Genomic DNA, 16367 nt, shown 5'->3' on the forward strand with positions numbered 1-16367 from the left:
AACAGTAGCAGTGTTATTGTTCTACAGGGAAAACATATCTGTACACAACAAGCTGATTAATAATACTGACATCTTTAGGTTTTATCTGCATTTATAATCTCAGAAAAGAAATTTGGGTAGCTAACTGAATGCAAGGCAACAACCAAATATTTATACCTAACTTCCATTTTTCCAAACCACAAAACACCTTCATTCCCAACATTTATAGCCAAATAAAAATAAAAGACATAGGCTGTTTAAAAGGCAACAAATTTACAATACTAACAAAAAAAACTGACAGTTTCATTAACTCTGGGAAACATGAAATTCTTGAAAGAAGGATAATGGAACATTGCCAGGATTAAGAGGGAAATATTTTCAAGGCATCTTCTCAAATGCCACAGACAACAGAAGATTGACAATGACATCCCAGCTGTTGCTCATTTCATCTCAATGGTAATTTTCTTGTTATTCTCTCTTTTTGCATCTTTCTTGACCTTTGGTTCTGGGAAACTTTTCTACCTTACAGTCTATTTTTGTAAAATAATGTTTTGCTATGAATTTCATTATGTGTAATTATTTTTAGCTTTGATGCCAAACCAACATCTGGACCTAAAGCAGCTGAAGGGAAAGGCTGTCCGAGATGTGGCTATGCTGTGTTTGCTGCTGAACAGATGATTAGTAAAAACAGAGTAAGTATAATATCAAATATTCTATTCACTTTGACCGAAATTTCATAGCATATGATATACACTGCCTGACGAAAAAAGTGAATCACGAAGAAGGGGAGGAGGAAATGACTTCATGGGTGTAGAGGATATAAGATGTTACTTCAGTGATTACAAAATCAAGTCAAATTTACAAGGAACTTGTCAGTATGAGCTCACTTATCTGTATCACAGTGCAGTTCCTCCAGCCTGCATGCATGGCACCAAACTGATTTGAGTGGATGTCATAAAAACTTTGTATCTTCACCTCAGGCAAGCTGGTACACAACTGCTCTAAGTGGTCCACAATGTCCTGTACACTGGCACTGAAACTGAGTCGACAACCGATGGGAACAGAACTGGAGTACCTGAACATCTTGCAAACAGTTCATGGAGACATGCCATGTGTGGACACTCATTGACCTGTTAAAAAATTGCACCACAATATTGTGGGGTAGCACAGGAGGACACAGCACGACGATAATGTACCATTGTACTATCATAGTTCCCTCAATCCTTACTAGCTATGGCCTTAATTCATACCCAGTGGCTACCATGATGCCAAGAGTAAGACTGCTGTGCCTCTCCAAAACATTAGAAAAATTGGACTTTCTCCCCAGGTCACTGCATGCTTACTAACGTGGCCATCTGAGGTAATATTGAACCACTATTCTTAGCTGAACCATTCACCAGCAGTCCGTGCTTCCTGGTATGGCATCACTCCAAATGCAGCCATTTGTGCTGTGTTGTTAATAGCAGGCTGCACATGGGGCAGTAAGTCCGTAGCCCGACTGCTGCTGGTCTCTGACAAATGGTGTGGGATCACACAGAATGTTACAGGGAGTCCATTACTTGTTCTCAAACTGCAGGCACATATATGAAGAATATCCTCCCTTGTGATGATTACATGTCGTCGACCAGAACCTTGATGATGAGTATGTCAGCCCTCAAGTTCCCATGCAGTTCCAACATTCAGTGACAGTCACATCCAAATCCTCTACATATCTGGATATTGCATAATTTGGCCAGCCACCTAAATGGAGACCTACAGTGACACCACTTTTAAACTCTCTCAAGTAGTATTAATACTGTCTCACACAAGTACACAGTATGCTCAGGTCCTCCACAATTGGCATTCGACATCTGAAGCTGTTCGCGCCCCTTATATACCCTATCAGGCCTGCTAAGAACAGTAAACATGAACAACATTAATGCACTCTGGTGACCATTCTACCTGTCGGAGGAAATTGCAACTCTAATCATTTACATACCTGCAGATGACGCATACATGTACAAACTTACATCATCTCTTCTGACTGCTTCATTTCTTTTGTCAGGCAACGTAAATGATTACTTCGCCTCAGAAATGCAACATGGGCACTGACACAAGTGAGTCTGTGCAGCACACAATGATGATAACATTGGGAGGGCATAACAGAAGAGAGGAAGGAGAGGGTACAGAAGGAAAGAAGTTAGGAACTTTGGGGAGGGGAGGGGGGGGGATCAGGGGCCAGCAGAGACAGATGGGAAGGACTGCAATAAAGAAGGGTGTGTCACAAGGATAACTCCTATCTACATAATAAAGAAGGGGGTGAGTCTTTGGGGGGGGGGGGGGGGGGATCAGGTGGATCAGATGGAATGGGTTGTGAAGCAGCCATTTAAATTGCACCTGGTGCACTCAGTAGTGTTTTCTGCCCCTGGGTTGTGAACTTCACTCTTGGCCACAATTTAAGCCATTCACTTGGTGGCTAGCCAGCCGATTGGTGGTCACACTCACGTAAAATGCTGTGCTGAAATTGGAGCAGAGCTAGTATATGACATGGCTGCTATCACAGGTGGCCCACATTTGATGGAATAGTAGAACCCTTTAGAGGAACTTGAGTAAGGTGTGACGGGTAGGTGTACTGGACAGGCCACGCACCTGCATCTTCCACAGGGTTGAGACCCATGTACAAGGGGTTGGAAGCAAGGGTGGCATGAGGACGTACCGAGATATCCCATAGACTGGACACATGGTAGAGGGGTGGGACAGATTGTGGGTACCTGTTCCTCACTTTTGTGCATGATGATAAATACTCAAAACACTGGCAAGGATATGGTTTAGCTGTTTGAGTCCTGGATGATTTTGGGTGTTGAACAGCATGCTTCTTTGTAGTTGGTTCTTAGGGCTGGAGGAAGGTTTAGGGGTCTGTGAGGGTGTGGTGTGAGGTTTGTCCAAAAGCTAGCAAATTTTCAATCTCATTTAAGTGCCTGTCAGTGATTTCACACTTCTACTATGCTGTGAGTTGTTACCTATGCTCCTAAATTATTTACACTCTACAATTACTTTCCATTACTGAAAAATTGTGATTATTACTGTTAATGTTTACTGGTAAAGCTTAATAAGGAATATTTTTTACAGATTTGGCATCGGCGTTGCTTCAGCTGCGGCGAGTGTCGTCGTTCTCTTGATTCAACCAACCTCAATGATGGCCCTGATGGAGATATCTATTGCCGTGGGTGCTATGGAAGGAAGTTTGGACCTAAAGGGGTGGGATTTGGAATGGGTGCTGGTACTCTGACCATGGCTTGAGGCTTCCAGAGTTCCTATGTATGCACCAGTATACCATCCCGGCGTAATATTTCATACTCTATCATTTGAAGACTACAGGGAATAACAGGGAACTGTTTGTGCAGTTACTACGCTTGTGATTTACTGTTCCAGTTTTATTATACACACTGAATTTGAAAGTGTGATTGCTTAATTTTCATTTTGATAAACATTACAGTCTTCCTTTGTATTAAATACCTAATGGAATACTGACATGTTTCCCACACTTTCAGTTACTTAAACAGAACCTACTCTGCTTTACCACGGTGGTCAGAAGACTTGAATCTGTACGAAAAATGCCGGGATGTTGCTGTTTCTTTTTTTCCTTTTTTGTGTTTGTGAATGATTTCTAGGTGAAAGTTAAAAACTGTGGATGAATGTGAAAGCTTAATTGACTGTTTTTGTAAACTGGTGACTGTATGCTTAAAGTATTCCAGGATTTTTGAATAGAAGTTTTTGTATATTTTTCTTATTTTTACAGTAGTTTTGGGGCAGGTTGTATTGTATGATGGTTCGTGCATTCCGAAAATTCAGTTTCCCTGACCACCATGTTCTAAGCGCTAAAACTCTATCTCTCTCTCTCTCTCTCTCTCTCTCTCTCTCTCTCTCTCTCTCTCTCACTCACACACACACACACACGCACACACACACACACACACACACACACACACACACACACACACACACACACACAGATATACTGGGTATAATTATGCACTTATGCATCTACGCATACATAATCACATTGCAATTCATATTCAATAGGATTAGAATGTGAGTCCTAGTTCTTAACAACAGATTCCAGATAGACATCAAATGAAAAAATATGCAGAACAATTCCAAACAGTCAGTTTTATATGAATTCCTGCCACTAAAGCTGTTCATGCAGTACTGTGTTATTGCATCAGCCAATCAGGAAATTATATGGACTGGGGTACTTAACTTTTACAGCCATAATGTGTAACTTAAATACATCATGACAGAATTAGAGCACATACTATAAGCCAATAATAATTTACAAATCCAGACTTCATCAGTGACACTTTTCACCATAAGCACATGCACTGTAACTTAGCATAAATATATTAATGCATTGTTGTGGATTTTTTAAGAATACTAACAAAAATATACTTTTCATTTAAGAATAGGAGCCATATCTAATATTGTTGAAATATATGCACATTTTCTGTCTGTTAACTGACTATCAAAGAATTTTGCAGCTGTTAGGTACACTTTTACAGATCATTGTAGTAGTGGCAAATTTTGCAGAACAAAATGACTGAAACTGCCCCAACTCAACACAATTGTGATTGCTACCCAGTCCAAGCCAGGAGCTCAAAAATCAGTTTTTTTTTTGTTTTTACTCAAGGTAAGCAAAATAGTGGGGTACCTATAGCTACAGCTGTATCTGCAGAAAGCCTGAATGACCCTTACCAAAAAAAAAAAAAAAAAAAAAAAAAAGAGAATATCAATCCAGCCCAACTTTCACCTACAAATGTACTTGCATCCAACACATTGTCAAGACCATAGACATTTTACAAGCACTTTATGATGGAAGCCAGAGGTCTGAGGATTATGTGTATGGCATATACAACAGCAGCCACACTTGTCAAGAAATGTCACTGCCATTGAGAGTGCAAATTTATGCTTTAAAAAATATAACTGAAAATAATGTTTTGGGCATATAGTTATATATAGAAACTGTGGAAGCTGTTATGGGAACAAACTATTTTATAAACATACTTTCTATTTTTCTACTTCCATGAGTCCTCGAGATATTAAAAATGTGTACAACGAACGACCAAACTCTATCAAAGAGTTTGAGGATGATGTATGTTGTTTCACAGACCGGTGGTTCTACAAACAACATTTTGATAAAATTCTTCCCACAGTATTTTTAATCATCTTTTCACTGATGCTTTTTGCTTCACACACTCAACAAATATTGGAGATTTGCTACATTGCTTCTTGCATTTGTTATTGTACTGTTTATTGTAAGCCTTGTTATTTAGACTGTAAATAATTGTAAAGTGACATGTATATGTATATATATTTACACAAGTGAATAAAACAGATTTTCTGGAGTATGAAAAATTCTACATATTGTTCAACAGAGATCATACTAACATTGGAAGAACGTATGTGCAGTCTGATGAAGCATAAAAAGTATTGCCACACAGCTTTGTCTGTTTTATAGCCACTAAATGTAATCTAAAATTGTGCTTAGACAGGGCCGTCATTCACATAAAAGGGATTTATTAAGACAAAGGCAAGAGAGGAAAGCTTTTAACTCATTTATACCATCACTTCAGACAAACTGTGAAACCAGTGGGTAGTTTCCTTGGAGAATAGTGTGCTGTATTCCTACACCAATGCAGAAATGACCAATAGATGTCCTGAGAGGTAGACCCACCAGTATAAAAGCAGCTGGGGGGTATTTTGTTGCCAATAGAGAAGCAGTAACAGCAAAATGGGTCAGTCAAGAGATCTCAGTGCCATCGAATTGGACTAATAATTGGATGTCATCTGACTAATAAATCCATCAAGAATATTTTAACTTCTCTAAAACTGCCCAGGTTGACTGATGGTGGTGTGATTGTGAAGTGGTGACATGAAGGAACAACTATAGTTAAACCAAGACCAGACAGTCCTCATGTAGTGAGGACTAAAGACGACAATTGTAAAAAAATCACATGAAATCAATGAGTTGTATAGGGCGAATAGCTGTCCAGCTAGTATGATAACTGTGTGCAGGGAATTAAAAAGAATGGGATGCAGTGGTTGAGCAGCTCCTCATAAGTCATACATTTTTATCATTGGTACTAAGTGATGCTTGAGGTGGTGTTAAGAACGATGCCTCTGGACAGTGGATGGCTGGAAATGTGAGATCTGGAGTGATGATCACACTATACCCCAGGGCAATCCAATCAAAGTGTAGTGCCAAAAGTGAGTACGGAGGAGGTAGTGTTACAGTTGTTGTTGTTGTTGTTGCTGTTGTTGTGGTCTTCAGTCCTGAGACCGGTTCGATGCAGTGCTCCATGCTACTCTATCCTTTGCAAGCTTCTTCATCTCCCAGTACCTACTGCAACCTACATCCTTCTGAATCTGCTTAGTGTATTCATCTCTTGGTCTCCCTCTACGACTTTTACCCTCCATGCTGCCCGCCAATGCTAAATTTGTGATCCCTTGATGCCTCAGAACATGTCCTACCACCTGGTCCCTTCTTCTAGTCAAGTTGTGCCACAAACTTCTCTTTTCCCCAATCCTATTTAATACCTCCTCATTAGTTGTATGCTCTACCCATCTAATCTTCAGCATTCTTCTGTAGCACCACATTTCGAAAGCTTCTATTCTCTTCTTCTCTAAACTATTTATTGTCCATGTTTCACTTCCATACATGGCTACACTCCATACAAATACTTTCAGAAACGACTTCCTGACACTTAAATCTATACTCGATGTTAACAAGTTTCTCTTCTTCAGAAATACTTTCCTTCCCATTGCCAGTCTACATTTTATATCCTCTCTACTTCGATCATCATCAGTTATTTTGCTCCCCAAATAGCAAAACTCCTTTGCTATTTTAAGTGTCTCATTTCCTAATCTAATACCCTCAGCACCAACCAACTTAATTCGACTACATTCCATTATTCTCATTTTGCTTTTGTTGTTGTTCATCTTATATCCTCTTTTCAAGACACTGTCCATTCCATTCAACTGCTCTTACAAGTCCTTTGCTTTCTCTGACAGGATTACAATGTCATCGGTGAACCTCTAAGTTTTTATTTCTTCTCCCTGGATTTTAATACCTACTCTGAATTTTTCTTTTGTTTCCTTCACTGCTTGCCCAATATACAGATTGAATAACATCAGGGAGAGGCTACAACCCTGTCTCACTCCCTTCCCAACCACTGCTTCCCTTTCATGCCCCTCAACTCTTATAACTGCCATTTGGTTTCTATACAAATTGTAAATAGCCTTTCGCTCCCTATATTTTACCCCTGCCACCTTCAGAATTTGAAAGAGAGTATTCCAGTCAATATTGTCAAAAGCTTTCTTTAAGTCTACAAATGCTAGAAACGTAGGTTTGCCTTTCCTTAATCTTTCTTCTAAGATAAGTCGTAAGGTCAGTATTGCCTCACGTGTTCCAGTATTTCTACGGAATCCAAACAGATGTTCCCCGAGGTCGGCTTCTACCAGTTTTTCCATTCGTCTATAAAGAATTACTGTTAGTATTTTGCAGCTATGGCTTATTAAACTGATTGTTTGGTAATTTTCACATCTGTCAACACCTGCTTTCTTTGGGATTGGAATTATTAAATTCTTCTTGAAGTCTGAGGGTATTTCGCCTGTTTCATACATCTTGCTCACCAGATGGTAGAGTTTTGTCAGGACTGGCTCTCCCAAGGCCATCAGTAGTTGTAATGGGATGTTGTCTACTCCCGAGGCCTTGTTTCGACTCCGGTCTTTCAGTGCTCTGTCAAACTCTTCACGCAATATCATATCTCCCATTTCACATTCATCTACATCCTCTTCCATTTCCATAATATTGTCCTCAAGTACACCGCCCTTGTATAGACCCTCTATATACTCCCTCCACCTTTCTGCTTTCCCTTCTTTGCTTGGAACTGAGTTTCCATCTGAGCTCTTAATATTCATACAAGTGGTTCTCTTTTCTCCAAAAGTCTCTTTAATTATCCTGTAGGCAGTATCTACCTTACCCCTAGTGAGATAAGCCTCTACATACTTACATTTATCCTATAGCCATCCCTGCTTAGCCATTTTGCACTTCCTGTTGATCTCATTTTTGAGACATTTGTATTCCTTTTTGGCTGCTTCATTTGCTGCATTTTTTTTTTATTTTCTCCTTTCATCAATTAAATTCAATATTTCTTCTGTTACCCAAAGATTTCTATTAGCCCTCGTCTTTTTACCTACGTGATCATCTGTTGCCTTCACTACTTCATCCCTCAAAGCTACCCATTCCTCTTCTACTGTATTTCTTTCCCCCACTCCTGCCAATTGTTCCCTTACGCTCTTCCTGAAACTCTTTACAACCTCTGGTTTAGTCAGTTTATCCAGATCCCATCTCCTTAAATTCCCACCTTTTTGCAGTTTCTTCAGTTTTAATCTACAGTTCATAACCAATAGATTGTGGTCAGAGTCCACATATGCCCCTGGAAATGTATTACAATTTAAAACCTGGTTCCTAAATCTCTGTCTTACCATTATATAATCTATCTGAAATCTGTCAGTATCTCTAGGCTTCTTCCATGTATACAACCTTCTTTTATGATTCTTGAGCCAAGTGTTAGCTATGATTAAGTTGTGCCCAGTGCAAAATTCTACCAGGTGGCTTCCTCTTTCATTTCTTACCCCCAATCCATATTCACCTACTATATGTCCTTCTCTCCCTTTTCCTACTACCGAATTCCAGTCACCCATGACTATTAAATTTTCGTCTCCCTTCACTATCTGAATAATTTCTTTTATTTCGTCATACATTTCTTCAATTTCTTCGTCATTGCAGAGCTAGTTGGCATATAAACATGTACTACTGTAGTAGTTGTGGTCTTCGTGTCTATCTTGGCAATAATAATGCGTTCACTATGCTGTTTGTAGTAGCTTACCCGCATTCCTATTTTTTTTATTCATTATTAAACCTACTCCTGCATTACCCCTATTTGACTTTGTATTTGTAACACTGTATTCGCCTGACCAAAAGTCTTGTTCCTCCTGCCACCGAACTTCACTAATTCCCACTACATCTAACTTTAACGTATCCATTTCTCATTTTAAATTTTCTAACCTACCTGCCCGATCAAGGGATCTGACATTCCACGCTCCGATCCGTAGAACGCCAGTGTTACAGTATGGGGGTGTTATTCGTGGTTGGGCCATGGTTCCCTTATTACGGTTAAGAAAATGCTGCCAGAGGTGATTGTATCAGCATGACAATACACCCTGTCGTAAAGCTGAATATGTGAAGTAAATATTTGTGGATAATAAATCCAGTGGAATAATGTTCTTATAGGAGCACAGAAAAGGGGAATATGCTCCTGTTTAAAAGACTCTGACTGAAAAGTTGGTTACCAGTTGCCTCCTTCTATCTGCCTGCACACCTTTAAAAGTTTTCCCGCCAATTTTGGCATTTGAACATACCTGAACCTTTTTAACATGCAACACAATCCTCAGTCCCAGAAGCTCCCCTAATTTTAATTCGCTCACACCCACTAGTCTGTCATTGAAAGTTGCTCCATTCAGTCCAATTCACTGGCATTATCTTCTTATGTCTCTAACTGTCACTGTCTCCCATCTCTTAATTACAGTCTCCTTCACTCTGTACTACTACTTCCATCTCCTCTCACTGTCGCTGTCTCCCTCTTGCTCTTCCTTATTGCTACTGTTTCTTTCTTTCCTTCCCACTGCTGCTGTCTCTGCCTCATTATCATTATCATAGACTCTGTCTCTCATTATCACTGGCTCTCACCCACTTCCACTCCTTCTCTTTATTCCTCTCCCACTGGCATTGTCCCCGTTTCCTAGCACTGTTTTGTCACTGTCAACTATATTCCACTGCTACTGTGTCCCTCTGTTTCTCTCTGCCATACTCTGCTTCACGATTTCTATACCCAACCACTGTTTACTATCTTCCAGTATCTTTCCCACTGCTGCTGTCTCTCTCTCTCTCTCTCTCTCATAAAAAGTGTGAATACGTTCGCATGCCAAAATTTTGGGAAAATTTTTAAAATTACTGAGGAAGGTAGAATGACGCAACTGGCACCCCATTTTTCAGTCAGTCCTTTAAACAGGAAAATATTCACCTTTTTGTACTCTTGATGATAACTGAGACACTGTGCAGCATATTTGTCCATGCTATGTTACTTTATGAACTATGCTTTTGCCTCTCCCTGGATTTCATCTGCATATTTTACATGTAAAAGTAACAGTAATTTTGACCCTCTATATCTCGGAAATGGATAAAGATATCAAGAAAATTTTCAATGTTGTATGGGATTGGGATCTTAGGAATATATCATAAAAGTTTAAGCCATTTGCTGTGCATAGCCACATTGGAATCTGCAGCTTGGTTTTGGTATCCAAACATCATATTTTTGGATTGACTCTTGATAACAGTTTTTTTTTTAAAAAAAATGGGAGATGGTACTTGCACATAAATGCCTAGAGAATATACTGTTAAAATCTGATCAGTTTTCTGGGGTAAGTTATTTAGATTTCCACTTATGACACACACAAAAAGACGAAAAATGCTTTTATCTGTTCTTTGCAGGAACTGCCCATGAACTAAATGTTGCCTCCATAGGACCCCTAAAGCACACCACAGACCACATCTAATTCAAAAGGTACCAAATGATTTGCGTAATGGAGAAAATGTGTAATTCAAACTTTGGCCCTGTAGTGTAGGATAACTACAGAAGATTATGCTCCTGTTAGGTATATCAGTAGCCCCTTCCCCAAAGGCCATTCAAAACACTTGACCTTATCATTCTACCACCAGTAGAATCCGAGGTATGAGCTCCGTAAAAATCCCATTTTTACACACAGCTTTCTGGATCATATTGGTAGCGGGTACTGTCATATGCATACTGGTTCCTGAAATGGACTGACCTGGTAAGAAACAGTACCTGAAACCAATGGAAGGCCTTTGGAATGCATCAGAACATCGATTTCAGGCCTGACTCTAGCATTCAACATCTCTACCTCCTCTGGTTTTAGCTCTTGATGAAGAATGGGTTACCATTCCTCTACAAATATTCAGAAATCTCATCGAAAGTGTCCCCCACAGTGTTCAAGTGCTCATAAAGGCAAAGGATGGACACATATTAATGTCCACTAATAGGTGTCCTAATACTTTGGATCATATAGTGCACTTTATTGGATAACGACAATGAATGGAGTGATGTACATATATCTGCAAGTGCACTATTTGTTCTATGTCGGTATATGATTCACAGCACAAACCTTTCCTTATGTTCAACCACAATATTCATCAATAGGTTACTCATGATCCTCTGATAATTTACATTCTCGGTGTCCTCACAACCTCTTACGCTCCAGAATATTATTGGTTAACAGATAAGTAATGTCTTTAGCTCCTTCAATAAGGATTTAACTAACAAGTATTATTCAGGATTTGTGAACTAATATTGTAAATACAGTAAACACATTTGCTGCAGGGAGTGTGTCTTGTAGACTGTTGTCTTGGATCTAAGTTTACATGCTTTCTAGCAATACTGAGTGATACTGCTTTTGTCAATGTGACTGACATGTCTCCCTGAGAATCCTAATTTATCCTTGGTGCTTAACAGTTCAGAATGAACACTTTTAACACATCCACACACTAATGATAACACACTGTTCAGATCACCCTCAAAGACAAGGTCATTTTATTGACAAGCAATGTGACAAGTATTTCATCATTGTAGGAGTATATGATAACAAATTCACACAAAATGAAACACACATCACAGTAAAGGATGCCCAAACAGTCACATCAATACACAGTGTACCATCCATTGGTGGCAAAACAAACATGTATTCTCACATGCAAATCACTATAAAGATGCCAACTGAGATCCTGCACTAGTTTGTCCCAAGCATCTTGTGCCTTTTGTTGCAGTTTGGCAATGGTTCTTACAGGCCCTGGAAAACAATTTAGTTGCTGCTTCATCATGTCCCATATGTGTTCAATTGGTGAGAGATCTGATGACTTTGCTGGCCAGGGCAGTTGTTATAGACTTTGAAGTGCATGCATCATTGCATCACCTGTATGCAGATGTGAACTGTCCTACTGAAAAAGCTCTTCACCTTCCTGTCAAAGATGTGATAGTAGCACGAGAATAACAGCCTGTACAACATAGCGGGCACTGGTTAATTTCCCTGGAGAAACACCAAATGGGAACATGAGTTTAATTGATGGCTCATACGCCATGTAGCATGTGATGGGACCTTTATGTTGTGGCTTAATGAATTCTGGAATAGGTAGCTCACCAGGTCTGTATGTCTATCATTCACATACAGATAGTATCTACTCTAATCATTGAAGACAACAGAGTGCCAGTCCTCTCTCCAGTTGACTCTTCCGCAACATCAGAGTAGCCTTCCTTGGCAGTGTCATAGAGTCAGTGGTAGTCTGGCCAGAGGTACACATGATCTTAATCCTGCTACAAGCATGCAGTTCCCAATGGTCCCTGATGACAAAGCAGGTGCATGTACCCAGATTTTGTCCATGAGTGATGTTCGGTTGTCCACAACTGCTTGCACAATGTGTTGATCTCGACGTCCAGAACCTGATATACAGGCGTAGGAATGTTCCACAAACTACTATTGAAAGCAGTGACACACTAATTACACAATGTACCAAAAATGTGCAGCAGTCCATCGGTACATCCATCTAGCCTCCAGCAGGTTCACAATGTGCCCATATTTCAATGACTGAAGCTGTTTAACAGGACTATGTACTCATTGGGGCTGCACAATTATATGTTAAAAATGAATGTTGCAGACACTGTTCACCTCTAAGCTCAGCACAGTTACTGCCTGCAGAGTCAAAACACAGGGCACATAGACAGATCTCCTGAGCACCATTTGGTCACTGGAGACTGTGAGAAATGAATCACTAACACTAAAACCCCTCAGTATGCACTGGTGCTGCTGATAACAGCCCTTAAGGATGTTGCATTTATTTCCTGGCAGTGTATTTTGAATAATAATCATAATAGTAGCTGTCCAGTCACATTAATGTGAACACCTGTTGAAAGCCTGAATAATCACCTTTTGGAGACCACTGTGAAACATGCAGGAAAAGAGTCAATGAAGTTTTCAAAGATACTGACAGGGATGTGGTGCCATGCTGAATCCAGTGCTGTGGATAGCTGTGCTAGCTTTTTCAGTAGAGAATCTGCGACATGAACAGCCCAATTGAAGTGGTCCCACAGATTCTCAATTGGATTTAAATATGGAGAGTTTGGTGCCCATAGGAATACACTTAACTCATCCTGGTTCTCCTCAAAACACATGTGTACACTGTCAGCTGTGTGAGATAGTCCATTGCCCTGCTGGTAGATACCATCATGCAAGGAAAAACAAACTGTACATAGAGGTGGAAATGGTCTCCAAGGATAGATGCATGCTTGTGTTAATCCATTGTGCCTTCCAGAATGATATCACACAGGGACTGCCACAAAAACATTCCCCAACGTATAACACGTGCAGGGAGCTTGCTTTCTGACATTTCATGTTGCACATGCCAATGACCATATGTCTGAATGGAGCATAAAACATGATTCATCTGAAAAGGCCACCTGTCATTACTCAGTGGACTTCCAGTAGCAACACTGGCATGCAAATTTCAGCCTGTGTTGTCAATGAGTGGCAGTCAGTAAGGGCACATGAAATCAGGCACCTGCTGTGGAGAACCATCCACAGCAATGTTCACTGACCAGTCATTGAGGAGACTTTGTTGGTAGCCTCTTGATTCATTGGGGAGGTCAGTTGCTCAACAGTTGCACACCTATTCACCCGTATCATCTCCACAGCTGTCTTTCATCCCTGTCATCTACAGCCTATGGTGCACCACAGTTGGCTTGGCACTGATTTTAGTCAGTATCATTTTGCCATTGCAGCATGCGAACAATTTGCCAATTTAGCCTTTTCAGAAACACTTCCACGCTTGGCCCAAAAGCCAGTCATCATGCCCTTTTAGATGTCAGATAAATCACTCCGTTTCCACATTACAATGAGAATTTTACTGTTTTCCTTGCCGCCCCTCCCCCCTCCTCTCCTAAGCTGCCACCAGCCATCTGAGTGGTTACAGCACATTGACAATGAACATAGGAAGTGGTCACATTAATGTGACTGGACCATGTAAAATCCTATGCAACAGTGATGTTTAAGAGCAAAACATTAACTAAATTTATATGTAGAAGTGGAAGATAAGTTGCACCCAAGAAAATCTTAAAAGAGCTAAGCAACACTTATGCAAAAATCTTTATCATATCAAAAAGAAATACAAGCCAACCCAACTGCATGCCAAAAACATCTGTATGCTACTGTCACTTCTAAACATCTCTTTTAGTCGGTGAAACACCATGTGTTTGGCTACACTGCAAGGGTCTAGAATTTTTTCAAGAGTGACAATGAACAGATGAATATGGAAGGGCACAATGCTGAGCAAAATGGCCATAAGAAATACAATTTTTATGCCACCATTACATTGTGCATAAAGGGTATATGTGTTTTTCTTCCACCAAAACTGTAGTCTGGCCCATAGTGCCTTTAGATGTTCTCATCTACAATTATGAATTAACGCTAACTAACAGTCCCTTACATATAATTTAGAATTCTTTTTCCAATGTTTCATCACACAGTATCAACAGTATTAAGACCCTTCACTTATCTATGTTAATTTCTGTCTCACTGTATAGGATGAGATTTCAGAGAAACTGTAATTTAAATACTTCTGGATTAAACGAGACTGCTCACCAAAAAGCAGGAGCATTGAGTCATTGATAGGCACACACAAAAAAAAAAGAAAACTTGCTAGTTTTTGGAGTGATCCTTGTTCGAGCTGGAATTAAATACTCACACATACACATGCTCGCATATACATGCCTAAGCCTGTACATGGTGCTAGCTCAACAAACAGTGCCAGTTATTTCACCTTGGCAGCTGAACTACACTACTGGCCATTAAAATTGCTACACATGAAGATGACGTGCTACAGACGCAAAATTTAACTGACAGGAAGAAGATGCTGTGATATGCAAATTATTAGCTTTTCAGAGCATTCACACAAGTTTGGCACCGGTGGCAACACCTACAACGTGCTGACATGAGGAAAGTTTCCAACCAATTTCTCATACACAAACAGCAGTTGACCAGCGTTGCCTGGTGAAATTTAAGTGATGCCTCGTGTAAGGAGGAGAAATGCGTTACCGTTACGTTTCCGACTTTGATAAAGGTCGGAATGTAGCCTATCGTGATTGTGGTTTCTCGTATCGCGACATTGCTGCTCGCATTGTTCGAGATCCAATGACTGTTAGCAAAATATGAAATCGGTGGGTTCAGGAGGGTAATATGGAACGCCGTGCTGGATCCCAATGGCCTTGTATCACCAGCAGTCAAGATGACAGACATCTTATCTCCATGGCTGTAACGGATCGTGCAGCCAGGTCTTGATCCCTAAGTCAACTGATTGGGACATTTGCAAGACAACAAACATCTGCACGAACAGTTTGATGACGTTTGCAGCAGCATGGACTATCAACTCGGAGACCATGGCTGCGGTTACCCTTGACGCTGCATCACAAACAGGAGTGCCTGCGATGGTGTACTCAACAACGAACCTGGGTGCACAAATGGCAAAACGTCATTTTCTCGGATGAATCCAGGTTCTGCTTACAGCACCATGATGGTCATACCCGTGTTTGGCGACGTCGCGGTGAACGCACATTGGAAGCGTGTATTCGTAATCGCCATACTGGCATATCACCCGGTGTGATGGTATTGGGTGCCATTGGTTACACATCTCGTTCACCTCTTGTTCGCATTGACGGCACTTTGAACAGTGGCCGTTACATTTCAGATGTGTTATGACCCGTGGCTCTACCCTTCATTTGATCCCTGCGAAACCCTACATTTCAGCAGGATAATGCACGACTGCATGTTGCAGGTCCTGTACGGGCCTTTCTGGATACAGAAAATGTTTGACTGCTGCCCTGGGCAGCACATTCTCCAGATCTCTCACCAATTGAAAACGTCTGGTCAGTGGTGGCCGAGCAACTGGCTCATCACAATACGTGAGTCACTACTCTTAATGAACTGTGGTATCATGTTGAAGTTGCATGTGCAGCTGTACATGTACATGCCATCAAAGCTCTGTTTCACTCAATTCCCAGGAGTATCAAGGCCATTGTTACGGCCAGAGGTGGTTGTTCTGGGTACTGATTTCTCAGGATCTATGCACCCAAATTGCATTAAAATGTAATCACATGTCAGTTCTAGTATAATATATTTGTCCAATGAATACCCATTTATCCTCTGTGTTTCTTCCTGGTGTTGCAATTTTA

The 16367-nt window shown here is 40.5% G+C and overlaps 1 protein-coding gene across 3 annotated transcripts in view; it reads left to right on the top strand.

Annotated features, from left to right (window-relative positions):
• The window catches only part of LOC126282223 (muscle LIM protein Mlp84B-like), a 48303-nt gene extending 43561 nt beyond the window's left edge, over positions 1–4742 (top strand). For all 3 annotated transcript variants that reach the window (XM_049981783.1, XM_049981784.1, XM_049981782.1), the window contains exons 11-12: positions 566–671; positions 3088–4742. In XM_049981783.1, the coding sequence (XP_049837740.1) occupies positions 566–671; positions 3088–3258 (277 nt within the window). In that variant the 3' untranslated portion in view covers positions 3259–4742. The remainder of the gene's footprint in view (positions 1–565; positions 672–3087) is intronic.
• The last annotated feature ends 11625 nt before the right edge of the window (positions 4743–16367 follow it).

Source organism: Schistocerca gregaria, chromosome 7 (genome assembly GCF_023897955.1).
Source record: "Schistocerca gregaria isolate iqSchGreg1 chromosome 7, iqSchGreg1.2, whole genome shotgun sequence".
Lineage (NCBI taxonomy): Eukaryota > Metazoa > Arthropoda > Insecta > Orthoptera > Acrididae > Schistocerca > Schistocerca gregaria.